Source organism: Gobius niger, assembly GCF_951799975.1.
Source record: "Gobius niger genome assembly, chromosome: 10".
Taxonomy (NCBI): Eukaryota; Metazoa; Chordata; class Actinopteri; order Gobiiformes; family Gobiidae; genus Gobius; species Gobius niger.
In genome coordinates this window covers 33,350,541-33,373,073 of record NC_136861.1, presented here as the reverse complement: position 1 = coordinate 33,373,073, position 22,533 = coordinate 33,350,541, and the positions used below count along the sequence as shown (strand labels likewise).

The 22,533-nt window shown below is 42.2% G+C and overlaps 1 protein-coding gene across 1 annotated transcript; it reads left to right on the top strand.

The window, feature by feature from the left end:
- Positions 1-325: 325 nt before the first annotated feature.
- On the top strand, positions 326-21,930 carry LOC306969660 (melanin-concentrating hormone receptor 1-like). The gene is made up of 2 exons (XM_079565353.1): positions 326-569; positions 20,678-21,930. The coding sequence occupies exons 1-2, from the start codon at positions 503-505 to the stop codon at positions 21,697-21,699; spliced, it is 1,089 nt and encodes a 362-aa protein (XP_079421479.1). The 5' UTR covers positions 326-502; the 3' UTR covers positions 21,700-21,930.
- Positions 21,931-22,533: the final 603 nt, after the last annotated feature.

Below are 22,533 nucleotides of genomic sequence, written 5' to 3'. Positions count from 1 at the left end.
CTCCCTCTCTCTCTCCCCCTTCTCTTTACCCCTTCTTTCTCTCTCTCTCCCTCCCTTTGCCCCTTCTTTCTCTCTCTCTCTCTCTCTCTCTCTCTCTCTCTCTCTCTCTCTCTCTCTCTCTCTGTCTCTCTCTCTCTCCTCAGCGTCTGGATGACACGGGAAACCAGATGTGAGGCTCAGGATGCACTGACCCAGAGCTTGAGGAGGCTGGGGGTCCGGCTATCTCTCTCTCCTCCCCCCCCCCCTCTCTCTCCCTCGCTCTCTCTCTCTGCCTCACCCCCTCTCCTCTGAACACATTTCATGAGCGCGCGAGGCGTTCGGGATGCAGACGGAGCAGCGGCACTCTCTCCCCGTCCGTGCGCACCGTGGAGCCGCCTGCAGCCGCGCACCATGCGCTCCGCTCCGCGTCCGACGCCTCTTTCCCCCACGCCGCCGCGCCGCGCTCCTGCGCCGCTCTGACTTGCCTTTCACTGGATAATTGTTTTGACTTCAATTTTCGGGGATGGACTTGGAGCCCACGCCGAACGCAACCTTTGCACCCGCCGCCGCGTCCGCGAGTCCGGAGGAAGGTGAGACTTTGTTTATCCTTGTGCCGTAGAACTTTTTTTAGATAGATTTTTTTATTTTTATAAAGCAGCCAACAACAAGAAATCTAGGAACTTATTGGCAACAAACAACTTCTGTTCCACCTGAACAGAGGACATTTTCTGTAGTTTGGCTTTAACCAAACCAAACCAAACCAAACCAAACCAAACCAAAAGAGCGGATGAAAGGGATGAAAACGCAACAAAAAAAAGGCATTCAAAAAGTTACAAAAATGCAAAAAAGGCGACAGGTGATGAAAAATGCAACAACACCACAACCAAAACAACGCAACAAAACCAAAACAGCAAAGCGGCAAAAACATAACTAAAACAAAGTGACAAAAACATAACGAAAACAAAGCGGCTAAAATATAACGAGAACAAAGAGACAAAAACATAACTAAAACAAAGCGGCAAAAACATAACGAAAACAAAGCGGCAAAAACATAAAAAAACAACAACAAAGTGACAAAAACATAACGAAAACTAAGCGACAAAATCATAACAAAAAAACAACAAAGTGACAAAAACATAACAAAAACAAAAAATGCAACAAAACCAAAACAGCAAAGTGACAAAAACATAACAAAAACAAAGCAACAAAAACATAACAAAAAAACAACAAAGTGACAAAAACATAACAAAAACAAAAAATGCAACAAAGCCACAACCAAAACAACGCAACAAAACCAAAACAGCAAAGTGACAAAAACATAACAAAAACAAAGCGACAAAAACATAACAAAAACACAACAACAAAGTGACAAAAACAGAACAAAAACAAAGCGACAAAAACATAACAAAAACAAAGCGACAAAAACAGAACAAAAACAAAGTGACAAAAACAGAACAAAAACAAAGCGACAAAAACAGAACAAAAACAAAAAATGCAACAAAGCCACAACCAAAACAACGCAACAAAACCAAAACAGCAAAGTGACAAAAACATAACAAAAACAAAGTGACAAAAACAGAACAAAAACAAAGCGACAAAAACAGAACAAAAACCAAAAATGCAACAAAGCCACAACCAAAACAACGCAACAAAACCAAAACAGCAAAGTGACAAAAACATAACAAAAACAAAGCGACAAAAACACAACAAAAACAAAGTGACAAAAACAGAACAAAAACAAAGCGACAAAAACATAACAAAAACAAAAAATGCAACAAAGCCACAACCAAAACAACGCAACAAAACCAAAACAGCAAAGTGACAAAAACATAACAAAAACAAAGCGACAAAAACATAACAAAAACAAAGTGACAAAAACAGAACAAAAACAAAGCGACAAAAACATAACAAAAACAAAAAATGCAACAAAGCCACAACCAAAACAACGCAACAAAACCAAAACAGCAAAGTGACAAAAACATAACAAAAACAAAGCGACAAAAACATAACAAAAACACAACAACAAAGTGACAAAAACGTGACCACATCGCGGTAACGACGTAAGGAAAAAGTTCTTAAGTTTTGTCGGTCTTAACTAATCAAACGAGGCAGTACACTGGTCTGTCAGCTCCAGTACAGAAGCTTTTAGATTTGGGTAAAGCCGAACTGGAGTAAACGCACTCGGTTAAGGCGAGTGCATTTTAAGAGGTTAAGATGGAAGACATGACAAATGCAAAGTGGCCTTTTCAGAGAGAAAATTGGAAACGGGAATCCGCTTTGCCCTTTTATTCACCGGCTGCTGTCCTGTAAAGTCAGATTTTCATTCCATAACAGGCTTTAATGTAGTTATTATATAAAGAACCCTTTTTCTTTTCTTTTTCAATATGTAGAAATGACTTTCCCTTATTTTTAACTAGATTTGCATTTCTAAAGGGGCCAAACGAAAGGGGGTTAAATTGGTGCCACGCTCTTCTCGGAACGCTTGTCGTCTAATATCAAGTCCTGTTAATGCAGTAATTGCTTCAAATACGCTTTATTAGCACTTTTCTTTTTCTAATCTCTAAACTCTCACTGGAACAAGCACATTTTCTCCAGTTTGACATGACCCAAATCTAAAAGCTTCTTGGAGAAAAAAAAGCACCATAACAGAAATGAAAACGCATCAGAAAAAGCAACAATAACACAACAAACCTCCCCAACAAAAACATAATTAAAAAGTGATGAAAAAGCAACAAAAAAGCCACAAGCAAGTGACAAAAGAGCGACAAAAAGGTGACCTTTGACCCACTTCCGCTGGCTGTTCTTATCACCGCGGCGACAGACTCCATAAAGCTCCTCCTGAGGTTCTGTATGTCCAGGGAGTGTTTTCCTCACCTCTCCATCTCTTGCGAAACTAAGCAAACTATTTTTGATTTCCTCCTTCTCTTTACTGAAACAGCTGCACAGCAAAGGGGAGCACAGAGTGGGTGGGAGGGACGTACGGAGAGATCTCTTGACAATCAGGAAGCGGACGATATTTTTGTTTCAGCTGTTTTGGAACAATATGGCATTTCCTAATCAACAAAGAGATTAACCCACTTTAACTCAGTGCATTTTCTCTTGTTCAGTTTTACCCAAATCTAAAAGGTCACAGCCTATAGGCCAGTGTAGCACAGTGTAACCTACAGAACTAATCATTTTCCTCACACTGTTGCTGCGCTGTCTTTTTTGTCACTTTTTTGTGGCTTGATTTGTTGCCTTTTCAATTATTTTTTGTCAATTTTTGTTGCTCTTTTGTTTTGTTTTGTTAATGGTTATTTCCTGGATTATAATAGTCCAGTTCAGTTTAAAGGGATAGTTTGCAAAGTGAGGAGAGATAGAGTGAAATTGGAAATAAAACTCTCAAATTCTCCTCCCTTTTTAACCTCCGCCTTAACCAAGTGCCTTTTCTCCTGTTGAGCATCATTTGAAAGCTGAGACCCACAAAACTGACAAAAATGTGACAAAAATGCGACAACAAAGCAACGAAAACATGATGGAGACGAAATGCAGGATCCCAAAACACACAACAGCATTTTGAAACTCTGCTTTTCCTTGTGTGGCCGCTCGACAGTGGAATATGTTGCCTACAGAGCTGAAGACAAGCACAAACTCTTACACTTTCTCACGCCTGGCAAAGAAATGCCTCTTGTCAAATCAAACTTTCGGGTAGAAATTAGCACTTGAGCTATAACCTGGTACTATGTATCTCTCCCCTTGAGGTTAATGTTTATTGTACACTGTCCCTGTTTCTCTAAATAAATAAACTAAATTAAACCTGACAGACTGGCTCACAGAAACAGCTCGTCTCACTAGTCTATGCGGGAGGATACTAGACTGATTAGCAGCCAGTGATGCAGAGGTGTTCTTTACAGCAGGACATGGTCATGCATGAAGATGATTTTGTTGGGGAAAGCACGGCTCTTCTTTTTGTACCATAGAAGACAGTGGTCAGTAAGACTGACATCACAGCCTTGTTGGGACATTGTGGCCATTCACCAACCATCCACTACTGCATCCATCTGACCATCCAGGGTAACACAGCCTCATCAGTGAACAAGACTGTTTGAAAATGAGTCTTCATGTATTTCTGAGCCACTGCAGTTGTTTCTATTCATCAGCATTCAATAAACAGTTTAGGGGAGGGCGGATAGAACTGCAGCCTCTGGAGGGTCCCACACCTTGATGTTTGGGAGACTCCAGAGGCACCAGCAGCTTCAAATACTGTACCTGTCTGCTGCTTTGTAGCATCTGTTCTCTTAATCTGATGTGTTTGTCTGGCAGAAACCGTCCTCATTGTGCCATTATCTGCACAAACCCGGGTGTGTCTGAATCAGCCACAAATCTCTTATCAGTACGATGATTACGCTTAATTTTTCGTGAAATATCGAAGGTTTTCATGCCTAGTGCAAGGCATTCAACTATTTCACGCTTTTCATCAGCAGAAAGATCCTTTTTCTTTCCCATATTGCTTGAAAATGGTGATCTGCTTAATAATGTGGAACGTCCTTTTTCAGTAGTTTTCCCCTTAACTGGGCTTATTTTGACAACTAATCAGCGTCTCTGAGATTAATGTCAGTGATTCAAAGAGCCCTGAGACCATCCATGAGTTTCATTTTTTTTCATTTTTTTTTTTTTTTTTACCTTTTTGACACTGAAATGCAATGCACATAATAATTTGGAGCGCAGTGTACATTTCCATCTCCCACCATAGCACTCGGTTACATTGTCCAGCCATCTCGTTTCAGGTCTTCCTCCGCCTCTCTTTCTAGATGTAGATGACAAACATTTAAGAATAGTTGAAAAAAAAAGTTGCATCCAGCAATCGGTATCGTAACCCGTTAAAGTAGTCCAGCCCATAGTGATAAAGATGTATGTGAGATTATTACCAAATAACTGCCACAAGCATGCGTTTGAAGAGGAATCCAAGCATAATATATTAACGCATAGTCGAAATAATGAACACTTTCAGGGCAGTTCAGAGGTGGTTTGTCTTTGTCAGGCTGCACCTGCAAACCGCGCAAGCCGACCCAACATGTTTGGGAAAAGAGCCCTGGAAATACTAGAGAGCAGCGCTGAAAAATCTGGCATGGCGTCTCACCCGAGAAAACAAATAAAATCCATGTTTTCATTTTGCTATACTTTCCCTTGACAGCCAGAATGCATTGTCAAAGTCTACCTCTTATCACCGCCATGTCTTACATCGATAACCAATGTGGAATAGATTGATCCACCTCACAGAATGGGGCACACTCACTGCTCCAGCGCTATGTTTTTATGGAGCATGTTCTCTACAGTCACATGTGCACACGTTTTTCACTCGATTGGAGCAGAACAAGCCATTAAGTGCTCCTTGCAGAGGTGGTGTCGGTGATTTGAGGCGTATGCTATAGCCTAAGCCCTTAGGAACACAGTCAGGCGTATAATTGTTGATGGGTGTTCAGTTTTTTTCTATGTGAAGGATCTAAAAGAATGCAGTGTGAGTTACAGTTGGACGAGCCATTTGAAGGTGAGAAACTGCAGGTGAAAACGAGAAAATACACAAATTCAGAGATTTCACTTATAGATTACTGACATAACTTGACAAACAAAATGGTACCATAGGTTGTCTGTCATTTATTATTCTTATATGGAATTGAAGGAACAGGCCACCGTTTTTACATGCTGAGATATGTTCTTACCTGAGCTTAGACGAGTTGATGCGTACTTGTCTGGTAGAGATGCGCGGGTCAATCCAAAACCCGTGGTCAACCCGCAGGGGCCCGCGGATTCGGGCGGGTCGGGTACCTCAAAATTACGGCAAACTTCGGGTCCGGGTGGGTCGGGTTACAAAGCGCACTTTTTTTTTTGTCCATATATTGTTGGCTTACAACATACAGTGCATTCTTATCCATAAATGCCACACGAGTCAGCTGTGTTTAGTTGAATGTTTAGTTTTAAGGGGTAAACGTGCCATAGCATGTTATGTTTAGATGTCACCTGACCTATCGCTTCTGTATGACTTTGATCACCTCTACAAATGCGTCACAATAGCCGTGCCCAAGCACATAAAGACACTTACATGTGATGAAAGTAAGGCATCAACAAGAAGCAAAGTAAAACTAATCTAAAAGACACAGCCTCTTACTAACCTGAGGGGGGCAACTTCTCAGGTCAGGTAAAGTTGCTCCACTTTAGTCCAAACTCCGTTTACTTGACAGAAAGAGTCGTCCAGCCTCAAGTAAAGCCTCATGATAGTTTCTGCTCCTCGTTTCCTGATAAGTCCATGAGCGATTTCAAAGGTTCCTCAGTGGTGCAGTAAGTAGCAAAACAAATCATCAAGTGCTCATTCTCCTGTAAACTCGGCGTATCGTGACGCGCTCCCGTTTGAGTGATATCCAGCTGCAGCGTGACTCATGCAGCAGTTTTTTAATGTGCGCGGGTCGGGTCGGGTCGCCAAACTGAGAGGCTTTTCTCCAGGTCGGGTGGGTCGGGTTTAAATAACAGCGGGTCGGGTTGGTGCGGGTCAGAAAAAAAGCCGACCCGCGCATCTCTACTGTCTGGTCTTTGTGGGCGCGCTCAGTCACGCACAACGAAAATGCTAACCAAAGATGTTGTTAGCATTTGGCCTCATTCAGCATATTCCTATAGCTCCAAACAGGGGTGAAGATAGAAGCGACCATGGTCTTCCACGGGCACAAAGACCAGACAGGTACGCATCAACTCGTCTAAGCTCAGGTAAGAACATATCTCAGTATGGAAGAACTGTGGCCTGTTCCTTTAAAGCAGGGGTGTCCAAACTTTTTACATGTGGGGCCGCATATTGAAGCGTACAAGGGGTGAAGGGCCGTAGATCGGTAGTTAGTGCCGCAAAACCTTCGACTAGCAGAGGTTTAAATTGTGCCCCATACCTCTATTTAAGTCTAAAACCTTCATGCCAGCTCTGTCTCACGGTAAAATGTTAGTTGTTCGGTTAGAATTGTATAGAATTATTACATTTCAGATAAAAAGGTCCATCTCTGGTGATGTACCGATACAGCAAGAGGCCGAGGGCCACCATAAATTGGTCTGAGGGCCGCATTTGCCCCCCGGGCTGCACTTTGGACCCCCCTGCTTTAAAGGAATAGGCAGCCGTTCTTCCATACTGAGATATGTTCTTACCTTAGCTTTGACGAGTTCTTTAGGACCTGTCTGATCTTCCCCCGTGCCTTCAGTTACGTAAACACAGCGCAGACGGCGTTAGCATTTAGCCTCTCCCTCTCTCCTCTATAGCTCCAAAACAGGTCCAGATAGAAGCTACCAAGCTCTTCCACGTTTTCCCTATTTAAATATGGTTACGTGAAGTGTTCCACTACAAAGTATAATTACACAAAATTAAACAATGTGGATTTTCGAAGCGGATAAAAGGAGTTATTTGGCATCCGCACAGTAAAGTGAAGATTACTGCGCGGATTTCGAACTGGGTGAAGACCAGACAGGTCCTGTAGAACTCGTCAAAACGGTGGCCTGTTCCCCTAAGGCATCGCATGTGTCAAAATGTCCCAAATTTTAGCAACAAAGTTTGGATAATAGATCCAGGATAGAGCAGAGTTTGAATGTATGTGTTTATTTCTTTGATGTTTTCAAAGGCTTTCCGGAGGGGTTGCTAGATAGCGTGTTTCGACTTTGATGACAATAATTCTGACCTTGTTTTTGGGCACTTCAAAGCACAATGAAACAGGGGGGGGGGGAGAACAAAAAATGCCTCCCATTAAAGCAACAGTCACATCCAAGAAACAAAAGGGAAAAACTAAAAATCTACTTTCTGTTCTCCCTATTGAGACAGTCCTTTATAGTATCTTTGTCAACTGAAAACCCTCTTGCATGATCCAGCCATGTTTTCCAACAGACTGGTCCGGCTTCTGAGGAATAAACAATTGTAGAAAAATGTCAAATGCTGTAAAGTGCAGTGCTGTTTTCAAGCTTTGTTGCTCTTGCATCTTTCAACCATGCAGACCCGGAGAGCGTTTTCCCTCAAATCTATCAACACATTGGGCCCGATCTTGTGCATCAAAACGGAGACGATAGCGTGACATTTTGCGCTCAGTAGGAGCACTTTGTGATCTTGCCACTCCAGACTTAGCGCATTTAAGTGGGTGGAGACACAGATTTTCCTCCAACCAGATCGACTCCGCGTCCAGGAGAGTGGTTGTGTGGGAGTGTGGGTTGAACATGTGATTTTGTTTTGCTTCGCGTTCACGCCGAGCGCGACCGATCCGTGCCACTGCGGACGCTGTAGCTCTTTTTCTCTGGAGACGTGAACATGGTTTAGCTCACGATGGGGTAAATAAAGTTTTTAGTTTGACCTGTGAGAGCCTAAGGCTTAAGAAAGAACGTAAGACAGTGCAATGTAAACAAGGAAGTGAATGTCAGCCGTGTTTCCATCAGTGCAGTCACCTCCTCTTGTGACGCCCCCTCACAGGTGGCGGAGGCGAATGGCACATATAGCGCCGCCACTCGGAAAATAATTCGCCAAGAGCCTGCGCCGCCCCGTGCGCCGCCACAAGATCTGGCCCATGGACTCCAACAAGGGGAGACAACATTCTGGATCTGGTTCTGTTACTGCGAGCATACAGGCCACTGGTTAGAGTGAAGGACTGCTTTCACACAGCGGTATATGTTCAAGCAGGCTGCCACCCACAACAATGTCACTGATCTCCAAGAGTATACAGAGACTGCTGTCACCGCCCACATCACCGAGTGCACTGATGATGTTACAGACATCATTATCAGGTCCGACCAGAAACCTCGTATTACAAAGTGAAGTCCTCAGGCTCTCGAGGGTCAATGTGAAACAGAGGACAGCTGGGGCCAACCTGTCCCGCGGCATCCAAAAAGCTAAGAAGCAGTACTCCAAAAAGATACCGGATCACTTCAGAGGCAGCAGAGACACTCGGAGTCTGTGGGAGGGAATAAAGACCATCACAGACTATAAACCTCCTCGACAAACTCGTGACAGTGACACCGCTCTGCTGGACGCTCTAAATGAATTCTTTGCTCGCTATACGAGGCGCTCAACAGAACCCCGGCTCAAACGTCAACACCCAAACGTTTTATTGATGACACTCTGCAAATACTTTCACCCGGCCTCTGCTGTCACTGCTGCGGCGTGAGGACGATATCCAGCTTTACTGTTCTTTTAAGCCGTCTGAAATCCAGAAGTTCAACTCTCTGCTCCATTGTCTACTGGAAATAAAACAACGGCTCAGCGATAACTCTTTGCAGCTCAATGCAGACAAAACGGCAACCCTGGTAATCGCACCTGATGTTTCAATTCCAGGGATTAAACCAGGGGTCTCAAACTCATTTGGAACGGGGGCCAAAAATGCAAACCCAGTGTTGATCGGGGGCCGCAACTGACTTAGCCTTTTTTATTAAGCCAATTATGATTTAGCAACGTTTTATTGTTTTCTATAATATACCTTAAAATAGACTGTACATTAACTATCTGCACATTTTTAAGCATTTTAGTTCAGGGCATCAAAGAATGATCTTTCAAGAGTCAGGTTTAGTTTCTGTCTGTTGGCCTATTTAGAAAGAAACGCAAAATGTCATTTTAATGTAGTGTAGCAAGGCCCTACCAGGGACTGGAGTTGAAAATGAGCAAAAGCTACTTGCGTCGTACTGTGTTCATTTACAATTACCCTGTGGAATAAATAAAATGAATGTGTAAACAGACTACAAACTACAGACTCAATTGAGCGGATCTCAGCTAATTACGATGTGTTCACTTTGCAATGTCTGAAAGGTAAAGATGGTAAAGGTGCTTATTGTCACGCTGCTCATGGGAAATGTAGCTCTAACGTGTTCAATGCACACATTTTTGTCACATTTTTGTTGAGTTTTTGTCACATTTTTGTTGAATTTTTGTCACATTTTTGTTGAGTTTTTGTCACATTTTTGTTGAATTTTTGTCACATTTTTGTTGAATTTTTGTCAAATTTTTGTTGAATTTTTGTCAAATTTTTGTTGAGTTTTTGTCACATTTTTGTTGAATTTTTGTCACATTTTGTTGAGTTTTTGTCACATTTTTGTTGATTTTTTGTCACATTTTTGTTGAATTTTTGTCACATTTTTGTTGAGTTTTTGTCACATTTTTGTTGAATTTTTGTCACATTTTTGTTGAATTTTTGTCAAATTTTTGTTGAATTTTTGTCAAATTTTTGTTGAGTTTTTGTCACATTTTTGTTGAATTTTTGTCACATTTTGTTGAGTTTTTGTCACATTTTTGTTGATTTTTTGTCACATTTTTGTTGAATTTTTGTCACATTTTTGTTGAGTTTTTGTCACATTTTTGTTGATTTTTTGTCACATTTTTGTTGAATTTTTGTCACATTTTGTTGAGTTTTTGTCACATTTTTGTTGAATTTTTGTCACATTTTTGTTGATTTTTTGTCACATTTTTGTTGAATTTTTGTCACATTTTTGTTGAATTTTTGTCAAATTTTTGTTGAGTTTTTGTCACATTTTTGTTGAATTTTTGTCACATTTTTGTTGAATTTTTGTCACATTTTGTTGAGTTTTTGTCACATTTTTGTTGAGTTTTTGTCACATTTTTGTTGATTTTTTGTCACATTTTTGTTGAATTTTTGTCACATTTTTGTTGAGTTTTTGTCACATTTTTGTTGATTTTTTGTCACATTTTTGTTGAATTTTTGTCACATTTTTGTTGAGTTTTTGTCACATTTTTGTTGAATTTTTGTCAAATTTTGTTGAGTTTTTGTCACATTTTTGTTGAATTTTTGTCACATTTTGTTGAGTTTTTGTCACATTTTTGTTGAGTTTTTGTCACATTTTTGTTGATTTTTTGTCACATTTTTGTTGAATTTTTGTCACATTTTTGTTGAATTTTTGTCACATTTTGTTGAGTTTTTGTCACATTTTTGTTGAATTTTTGTCACATTTTTGTTGAGTTTTTGTCACATTTTTGTTGATTTTTTGTCACATTTTTGTTGAATTTTTGTCACATTTTTGTTGAATTTTTGTCACATTTTGTTGAGTTTTTGTCACATTTTTGTTGATATTTTGTCACATTTTTGTTGATTTTTTGTCACTCTTTGGTTGAATTTTTGTCACATTTTTGTTGAATTTTTGTCACATTTTTGTTGAATTTTTGTCACATTTTTGTTGAGTTTTTGTCACATTTTTGTTGAATTTTTGTCACATTTTTGTTGAGTTTTTGTCACATTTTTGTTGAATTTTTGTCACATTTTTGTTGAATTTTTGTCACATTTTTGTTGAGTTTTTGTCACATTTTTGTTGAGTTTTTGTCACATTTTTGTTGAATTTTTGTCAAATTTTTGTTGAGTTTTTGTCACATTTTTGTTGAATTTTTGTCACATTTTTGTTGATTTTTTGTCACATTTTTGTTGAGTTTTTGTCACATTTTTGTTGATTTTTTGTCACATTTTTGTTGAATTTTTGTCACATTTTTGTTGAATTTTTGTCACATTTTGTTGAGTTTTTGTCACATTTTTGTTGAATTTTTGTCACATTTCTGTTGAATTTTTGTCACATTTTTGTTGAATTTTTGTCACATTTTGTTGAGTTTTTGTCACATTTTTGTTGAATTTTTGTCACATTTTTGTTGAGTTTTTGTCACATTTTTGTTGAATTTTTGTCACATTTTGTTGAGTTTTTGTCACATTTTTGTTGAATTTTTGTCACATTTTTGTTGATTTTTTTGTCACTCTTTGGTTGAGTTTTTGACACATTTTTGTCTTATCATTCATGCATTTGTGTCTTCACGTTTAGACTACTGTAACGGTTTGTTTTCATGTCTTAACAAGAAGGAGCTTCTCGACTGCAATTAGTGCAAAACTCTGCAGCGAGAATTCTGACCCGCACAAACAGGAGGACCCACATATCCCCTATTTTAAAACAGCTTCATTGGCTGCCAGTGTCTTTTAGGATCAAGTTTATAACTCTGGTTCTAGCCTTCAGAGCCGTGCATGGTCAGGCTCCTTCTTATATCAGTGCTCTGGTCCAGCCTTACACCCCTGTGAGGCTCTCAGGTCTGTGGATGGCGACCGATCTTTCCAGGCTGTTGCTCCAGGCTCTGGAATGATCTTCCGCCCTCTTTGCGCTCTATTGACTCTGTTGATTCTTTCAAAAGCGAACTTAAGACACATTTATTTGTTAAAGCTTTTAATTAGCTACTTTCGGGCTGCTATGATTTCTGTGTTGTTTTGACCCCTTTTTATATTGTAATGTAATTTCTGCTTTTACTGTGTTGTGAAGCACTTTGTGGCCTTTGCCTGTGAAAGGTGCTATATAAATAAAGATTACTTACTTACTTACCCTCCCTCTATGCCCCCAGTGTCTCGGTAAAACCCTCTCATGTTTAGGTAAATCTCATTCATAAGTCACTTTGCATGGTCTTATATGGTGTAATGGAGGCGTTCAGGGGGCGTGGCTTGAGGAGGGATCATGTGCGCACATTTCTGCTCCAGGTGGAATCATGAATCCCATTTTTTGTCTCGTGAAGTTTGGGTTTTGCTCGTACAGACTCTTACAGGCAGTTTTATAAATGAGACCCCTGGGGCCTCATTTATAAAACTTGCACTGCTCAAAATGAGGCCAAAACTTTGCATAGCCGCTCCTCTGCGCCAAAGGTGGTAAATATAGAAAACAAACTGAATGGGACCTCTCCTCACTCACTCCACCCGGACACTGACCTCTCCTCACTCACACCACCCGGACCCTGACCTCTCCTCACTCACTCCACCCGGACACTGACCTCTCACTCACTCCACCCGGACACTGACCTCTCCTCACTCTCTCCTCACTCACTCCACCCGGACACTGACCTCTCCTCACTCACTCCACCCGGACACTGACCTCTCCTCACTCACACCACCCGGACCCTGACCTCTCCTCACTCACTCCACCCGGACACTGACCTCTCACTCACTCCACCCGGACACTGACCTCTCCTCACTCTCTCCTCACTCACTCCACCCGGACACTGACCTCTCCTCACTCACTCCACCCGGACACTGACCTCTCCTCACTCACACCACCCGGACACTGACCTCTCCTCACTCTCTCCTCACTCACTCCACCCGGACACTGACCTCACCTCACTCACTCCACCCGGACACTGACCTCTCCTCACTCTCTCCTCACTCACTCCACCCGGACACTGACCTCTCCTCACTCACTCCACCCGGACACTGACCTCTCCTCACTCACACCACCCGGACCCTGACCTCTCCTCACTCACTCCACCCGGACACTGACCTCTCACTCACTCCACCCGGACACTGACCTCCCCTCACTCCACCCGGACACTGACCTCTCCTCACTCGCTCCACCCGGACACTGACCTCTCCTCACTCGCTCCACCCGGACACTGACCTCTCCTCACTCGCTCCACCCGGACACTGACCTCTCCTCACTCACTACACCCATACACTGACCTCTCCTCACTCACTACACCCGGACACTGACCTCCCCTCACTCACTCCACCCGGACACTGACCTCCCCTCACTCACTCACTCCACCCGGACACTGACCTCTACTCACTCACTCCACCCGGACACTGACCTCTCCTCACTCACTCCACCCGGACACTGACCTCTCCTCACTCACTCCACCCGGACACTGACCTCTCCTCACTCACTACACCCATACACTGACCTCTCCTCACTCACTACACCCATACACTGACCTCTCCTCACTCACTACACCCATACACTGACCTCTCCTCACTCACTACACCCATACACTGACCTCTCCTCACTCACTACACCCATACACTGACCTCTCCTCACTCACACCACCCGGACCCTGACCTCTCCTCACTCACTCCACCCGGACACTGACCTCTCACTCACTCCACCCGGACACTGACCTCTCCTCACTCACTACACCCATACACTGACCTCTCCTCACTCACTACACCCATACACTGACCTCTCCTCACTCACTACACCCATACACTGACCTCTCCTCACTCACTACACCCATACACTGACCTCTCCTCACTCACTACACCCATACACTGACCTCTCCTCACTCACACCACCCGGACCCTGACCTCTCCTCACTCACTCCACCCGGACACTGACCTCCCCTCACTCCACCCGGACACTGACCTCTCCTCACTCGCTCCACCCGGACACTGACCTCTCCTCACTCGCTCCACCCGGACACTGACCTCTCCTCACTCGCTCCACCCGGACACTGACCTCTCCTCACTCACTACACCCATACACTGACCTCTCCTCACTCACTACACCCGGACACTGACCTCCCCTCACTCACTCCACCCGGACACTGACCTCCCCTCACTCACTCACTCCACCCGGACACTGACCTCTACTCACTCACTCCACCCGGACACTGACCTCTCCTCACTCACTCCACCCGGACACTGACCTCTCCTCACTCACTCCACCCGGACACTGACCTCTCCTCACTCACTACACCCATACACTGACCTCTCCTCACTCACTACACCCATACACTGACCTCTCCTCACTCACTACACCCATACACTGACCTCTCCTCACTCACTACACCCATACACTGACCTCTCCTCACTCACTCCACCCGGACACTGACCTCTCCTCACTCACTACACCCATACACTGACCTCTCCTCACTCCCACCACCCGGACACTGACCTCTCCTCACTCACTACACCCATACACTGACCTCTCCTCACTCCCACCACCCGGACACTGACCTCTCCTCACTCACTCCACCCGGACACTGACCTCTCCTCACTCACTACACCCATACACTGACCTCTCCTCACTCACTACACCCATACACTGACCTCTCCTCACTCACTACACCCATACACTGACCTCTCCTCACTCACACCACCCGGACACTGACCTCTCCTCACTCACTCCACCCGGACACTGACCTCTCCTCACTCACACCACCCGGACACTGACCTCTCCTCACTCACTCCACCCGGACACTGACCTCTCCTCACTCACTCCACCCGGACCCTGCCCTCACCTCACTCACTCCACCCGGACACTGACCTCCCCTCACTCACTCACCCGGACACTGACCTCTCCTCACTCAAAGGTCTCAAAGGCTGCTGACCACTTATACAGCCACTCTTTTTTCCCCTTCAAGTAAAAAATTGGACAAGAAGTATAGCAATTTGGCCAAAAGGAAGATAGCCAAGAACAAGCACTGAGCATATAGCCGTGAGCTGGCAGGTTTTTAAATCTGCTGACAACAAGGACTTTTATTATAAAGACATAGTGCTAAGTCTGTCTTTTTGCTGGCTAATGTGTTTCAGTGGGGCCCTATCAGACACAGTACCCATAATAAGATCAAATCTCTCACATCGAAGAAAATTAAAGTGACAGTCTGTAATTAAATTGTGTCTATTAATAGTAATAGATTGCATATAATTGACGCCTGCCTAGTTAAAATTGAATAATCACATTGTGTTCCTTTGCTGATCTCAGGCACTAATCCCCCGGTGCCATCCCTTTGGCGAGTGAGACGAGCTTTTCCTGTGAACCGGCCTGTCAGGTCCAATCAGGAGGTGGAAGGGGGAGGAGCTTGATCATCTACTTCTGAAAATTCTTTTTCTCTCCTCGTTTTGCAAACTTCGAGTGGCTTTCAGGTCCAGGCAGGAGAGGAGGGGGTGGAGCTTGATTGTTTGCTTGTGAAATTTCTCTCTCCTCATTTTGCAATCTCACACACTATCACTTTAATGAACTTCTGATCTAAACAAAAAACTATAGATACTCACGTCCTAAAGAATCAATATTTTTCCGTCTCCTCTACTTCTACTTCAACCGCGCTTTCATCACATTTTTGTTGCGTTTTGGCCACATTTAGTTTTTTGGTCAGATGTGATGAAGCCACAACAATGTGACCAAAACATGTTAAAAAAACAAAACAAGAAAACTAACAAAAACAACGGAAATGCGCTTGGTTCAAAGGTTAATTATTTATCAAAAGCTATATTTCAATATACAACCGTTATCGCACAGCAGATGCCATCTTCAGACTTGTGAACAGGCCAGCAGAGGGCAATAAAGAGCAACTTTGCAGAAACTAGAATAGTCTGACCACAAACACAGTGTTTTTCATGAAGAAGATCAGTTTTTAAGGGACGGTACAGGACACTTTATGTTTAGCCTCTTACCACCCGCCTAAACCAAATGCATTCTGTCCTCTGTGGCTATTATATAGGCCTGTGTAGCACCTCATCTGAAAGCTAAGACCCACAAGACTGATCTTTTTCCTCGCATTGTTGCTGTGTTGTGTCACCTTTTTTTTGGTCACATTTTTGTTGATTTTTTTGTCACATTTTTGTAGAATTTTGATACATTTTTGTTGAATTTTTGTCACATTTTTGTTGAATTTTTGTCACATTTTTGTTGAGTTTTTGCCACATTTTTGTTGAATTTTTGTTGAGTTTTTGTCACATTTTTGTTGAATATTTGTCACATTTTTGTTGAATTTTTGTCACATTTTGGTTGAGTTTTTGTCACATTTTTGTTGATTTTTTGTCACATTTTTGTTGAATTTTTGTCACATTTTTGTTGAATTTTTGTCACATTTTTTTGAATTTTTGTTGAATTTTTGTTGAATTTTTGTTGAATATTTGTCACATTTTTGTTGAATATTTGTCACATTTTTGTTGAATTTTTGTCACATTTTTGTTGATTTTTTTGTCACATTTTTGTTGAATTTTTGTCACATTTTTGTTGAATTTTTGTCACATTTTTGTTGATTTTTTGTCACATTTTTGTTGAATTTTTGTCACATTTTTGTTGAATTTTTGTCACATTTTTGTTGAATTTTTGTCACATTTTTGTTGAGTTTTTGTCCCATTTTTGTTGAATTTTTGTCACATTTTTGTTGAATTTTTGTCACATTTTTTTGAATTTTTGTCACATTTTTGTTGAATTTTTGTCACATTTTTTTGAATTTTTGTTGAATTTTTGTTGAATTTTTGTTGAATATTTGTTGAATTTTTGTTGAATATTTGTCACATTTTTGTTGAATTTTTGTCACATTTTTGTTGAATTTTTGTCACATTTTTGTTGAATTTTTGTCACATTTTTGTTGAATTTTTGTCACATTTTTGTTGAATTTTTGTCACATTTTTTTGAATTTTTGTCACATTTTTTTGAATTTTTGTCACATTTTTTTGAATTTTTGTCACATTTTTGTCACATTTTTGTTGAATTTTTGTCACATTTTCGTTGAGTTTTTGTCACATTTTTGTTGATTTTTTTGTCACATCTTTGTTGAATTTTTGCCACATTTTTGTTGCGTTTACATCCTTGTTTTTCTTCTCATTTTTTGTGGCTAGTTTTGGTGTTTTTTCCCAAGAAACTTTTTGATTAGGGTAAAGCCAAACTGGAGAAAATGGGATCCGTTCAGGTGGGAGTTAAGAGGTTAATCTGCACTGTTTAGCCCCTTGAAACTGAGACGAGGTTATGCAGAGGAGGAAACACTGTTCCATGCATATTGTAATGTAATTATACTAATGCATACCCTGGAGTTCTGTGCATAAACAAGATAAAGTCAAAGCAATGGCAGTATAGCGCATTACCATAACAACAAAGACTGTCAGGAAACTTCAATGTGGATGAAAGGACTCATTAAAAGGCTCATTTTTATGATTTACGACTCAAGCAAGATACCATATCTTCAAATGAATCGATGTTTTATGAGGTCAGGAAGAAATTATTCCTCATATGCTCCCTTCCATTTCAGCGCGGCACTGAAAGACGTTCTAATCAGTCTGTCTCATTTGGGTCAAGAGTTCATTGCTTTAATAGCTTCAAATTGGCAACGTGACAGTGCTCACATTAACAATGACATTTTAAAGTGATAATCTGGAAGTCTAAATGTGTTATAAATTTTATAAAATGTGCAAAGTCACCCACCTGGTCTTGCATGTTGATGTAAAGTAAGTAATAATACATATTTTCTCCCCATTTCTCAGCAACTAATCAGAGTCTAGTATCCTCCCGTGTTGACCAATGAGACAAGCTTTTCCTGTGAACCCAATCAGGAGGGGAGGGGGAGGAGCTTGATCGTCTGTTTTTTGAAAATTCTGTTCCTGCTCTCCTCATGCCGCAAACTAAGTTCTGGTGAAAGAGGGGAGGAATTTGATTGTTTACTTTCAAATTTGACTTTATGTCGCCTCACTTTGTAAACTTACAGACTATTACTTTAAAAATGAAGCTCTACTGTTTAAGGCCTAAAGGCACTACATCGCCAACTGAACTTGGGCTCTCTCAGGCTGCATTTGAGCACCCAAATTTCACTATGTGTTAAAGATGGCTTTATTGCCGATGAATCCACTTTAAACTTACAAAGAATTTAAATTATAATACTCTCAAACCCTCGGTGCAAACAGAATGAAATCTCTCCAGTCTCCTCCCTGAAGGCCGAACACTGACGAGACTGTGTGATGGGTGCGTGGGAACACCTGCGATTCTGATGACTTCTCAGCTGCTGACTATATGCTGGAAGCTGCTATAACCAACTACAGGATAAGCATCTTTACCGTCATGTCACAGTTGTTATATTGAATTTAGGGACACAGAAACATTGGTCATGTTTGTGAAATATTTATTGAAAAAACCTCCTTTTAACCAAGGTCAGATATAATAAATCACAATTTGGCGGCTCTCTGGACAAGGCGCTTTGATGTAAAATGAATTTATTCATTCTTTCAGAACCTAAAAAACAAACAAGAAATTGGGAAAAGAAAGACTGATGTAACGAAAAGCTACGTCCTTTTTGATCTTTCACTCTGTTTTTGATATTCTTTATTGTATAGAGGGAAATGCCTGACGTCAATGCTTGGAAAAAGTAAATTAACGTGGTATTTTGTAAAACTCACAAACTACTGTTTAGCTTTCGAGATGCTAACAACATTTAAATGATTAGCTGAGCTAAGCACTAATCAGTGATAAAAGAATCAAAATCCCCACTTTCCACTTCCTCCAGGTTGTTACTTATTATTGATAAAAGAGCTAGTTGTTGTTTTTAAAATGTAAAACCCAACTATTTTCTTACGACTCTCTTAACTACTGATCCGAACCATCAGTGAGCCCACATGTGTCAGCTCAAGCCTGGATTGAAGATGGATTATTGTGAGATTGAACGCATAGATCTCGCAACAATCCATCTTGTAGGTCAAGGTGCACCAGAAACAGGTGAATTAAAGAGTTTGAAAAAGTCCAAACTCCAAGTGGGCGACGTAGGGTTTTACGCGGAACCAACAGGCTCTGTGCACAGAACGTTTTTGGCTAGCTTCCTGTTGCAGGGTAAAGACAACTTTCTGTCCACGTTTTAACGTAAATTGAAATAAAATAAGATTGAAAAACAGAAGAAAAATTAAATGAACGGCAAGTTGAATGTGTTGCAGGAATTAAAAAAATCACAGTTCAGGTGGTGGTTTGATTTTAACTTAATTTGTTAGCGTCCAATATACATGAGTTTCCAGTGACATCATGCATAGTTCCGGCGGCCATTTTGTATACCGAAGTAGAATTATGCAGCACAACAACATGTAACAATGTCTCTACTTAGGATGAAAAGGAAAGGAAACTGATTGACAGTGGCATTTTTATTTACTCATAATCAATCATAGCTCAAGAAGGTAACAGTACAAAACACGTCCCCCGAGATGCACGTTTATGTGATATAACCAGTAAATCTGTCGAGCTACAGCAGGATTTACTAAAGATCTGCTTCCCTCCTCAGACTAAATGAACACATCAAAGAGGAAACACAAAACCTTTCTCTGTGATTTTTACAGCTTGTCATGTCACCAAAGTCTCAGTCTCAGTCAGTGTTTAAGCTGCTCAAGATGTTTGCATGCTACCGGTTAGCAACTGTCATCAATAAACTGTCAATGGCTTCAACACGAAAAACACATGTGGCTCACATCTATGAACACTGAGGAAATACTACAGTAACAGCTCAGCCCTGACCTCTGTCACATATTGTATCCAAGGCTCGACGTTTGTGGTTCAAGGCTTTCTCTTGGAGAGGTCAGAGCTGAGCTGCTGAAGCTAAATGCTAACCAGTAGCATGCTAACATCTTAAGCACTGACTCCCTGGTTTCTTCACATAAACGTGCGTCTCTGGGGCTGTGTTGTTACTCTTATCTTCTTGAGCAATGATTAAGAGTAAATAAAAATGCCACCGTTGATCAGTTGTCTTTCATTTATATCCTGAGTAGAGATATTGTTACGCGTTGTAGTACTGCATAATTCTAATTCGGTATTCAAAATGGCCGCCAAAACAACAAAGGTCACACGACTGAAAGGCATGTATATGCTAACCTTAAGCTTCAAGGCTAAGTGCTGTTTAAATTGTAGCTTATTTAAACATAACATGGCTAGCTCTCCTTAGGTAAGAAACTGACAGGAAACAGGAAGTTAGCATCATGTTTGCACTGAGCTTACCCCCTTCGAAATTTGAGTAACGCTTAACCAGATGGCAATGGAACTTTCCTCTGGTCTTACCGAGCTGCACCCATCACTAAGGAACTGATGATTTTCCTCAACTGGAAGACTTTTGGTGGTTAAAAAGTCTAAAATTGAGTAAATAGCAACCAATAACAAGAAAATAAAAGTTAAACTAGCTTATTTTATTCAGATCACTAATGCTTTTGTCTTGTCGTTTTTGCCTTGTTGTTACCAGACTATGAGCGCTACACCACGGTGCTCATGCCCAGCATCTTCGGCGTCATCTGTCTGCTGGGCCTGCTGGGGAACACCATCGTCATCTACACCATCGTCAAGAAGACCAAGCTGTGCTCCCAGCAGACGGGCCCGGACATCTTCATCTTCAGCCTGTCCATCGCCGACCTCCTCTTCCTGCTGGGCATGCCCTTCCTCATCCACCAGCTGGTCGGCCGCGGCTCCTGGTGCTTCGGCTCCACCATGTGCACCGTCATCACCGCGCTGGACTCCAACAGCCAGATCGTCAGCACCTACATCCTCACCGTCATGACCATCGACCGCTACCTGGCCACGGTGCACCCCATCCGCTTCAAGCACATCCGCACGCCGTTCATGGCCGGGGCCGCCGTGGCGCTCGTCTGGGTCTTTTCCCTGGTGTCCATCACCCCCGTATGGATGTACACGGGACTCATGCCGCTGAAGGACGGCACGGTCGGTTGCGCGCTCCTGCTGCCCAACCCGGCGACCGACACCTACTGGTTCACGCTGTACCAGTTCATGCTAGCTTTCGCGCTGCCGCTGGTCGTCATCTGCGCCGTTTACTTCAAGATCCTCCAGAACATGTCGGTCACGGTGGCGCCGCTTCCCCAGCGCAGCCTGAGGATTCGGACTCGCAAGGTGACGCGCATGGCCGTGGCGATATGCGTGGCGTTCTTCGTCTGCTGGGCGCCGCACTACATCCTTCAACTGGTTCACCTGGGGGTTCAGCGGCCGACGTTCGCCTTCATGTACGCGTACAACATAGCGATTAGCTTGGGCTACGCTAACAGCTGCATCAACCCGTTCATCTACATAGCGCTGAGCGAGACTTTCAAGCGGCACTTCTTGGTGGCGGTGCGGTCGACGTACAGGGGGTTCAAGGTGGTTCCGGTGGTGGGGGACAACACCGTGAGCGTGCGGGGGGCGCCGGATTGTTCGCAGCAGTCTTCGGGAGAGCTGATGCAAAACATGCTGCCAGTGACGGTCACCATACACAAGTGACTGTAAGTCTGGAAAGAGACTATTAAAGACAGTAAGAAGCTGCCATATTTCATCACAGTTGCAGGGGATGGTTAGCTCTGCGAATGGAATGTTTCAAAGCAACACGATGCTAGCACAATGCTAACTTCTTAGGGAGACGAATGTGTCCTGCCAGTGTTTGATTCCTATGGAGAGTTAGCCGTGTTTTGGTGAAATTAATATTTAAACAGTTTGAGGCAGAAAACTTGCATCTGTTGGTTAATCGCTTACAAAATGTAAAAAAATAAAAAATGGACACAGGATGTAAATACTTAACTGAAAGAGATTCTGTGTTTATTACTGTAGCCGAGCTGTTTTAGCATTGGGGCTAACGTTACTTTGACGCCAACAAAAATGAAAATACCATAACTAACTGAAATAATTGTTATGAAACACACTCAACTCAAGCGTTTTCTTATTTTACTGTTAATTTACGTTAGAAGGTGGACAGGATGTCGTCTTTACTCTACACTGGCCAGCAAAAGATTAGCCAGAAATCTCGTGTCTGAGCCTGTTCATAGCTTTCATTCACATCGCCTGGAAGAAACTTGCAACACCCTGAAAACATAGGTTTTTATTTCTCCTTAGAAGTCGGTACTTATTCCATCAATTTTCACTTTTCTGGTCCACTTGCGGTCCGATACCATGGTGTGTGAATAAAAGCAATAGCAAAATCGTTGACAGAAATGCTCCGTCCCTGAGCACATGGCTTATTATGCATGATTAACAAAGAACTGCACTGCACTGTGAGAAATTGGCAAGGACAGCACTGTTTTCTGACCATGATGGCAGCCAGCGTACATCAGAGTCAGTGGG

Excerpts from the sequence above, each read along its gene's own strand:
- LOC306969660 (XM_079565353.1), top strand. The coding sequence starts at position 503 with ATGGACTTGGAGCCCACGCCGAACGCAACCTTTGCACCCGCCGCCGCG. Across the intron at positions 570-20,677 it reads GTCCGCGAGTCCGGAGGAAG|ACTATGAGCGCTACACCACG; the intron begins GTGAGACTTTGT and ends TGTTGTTACCAG.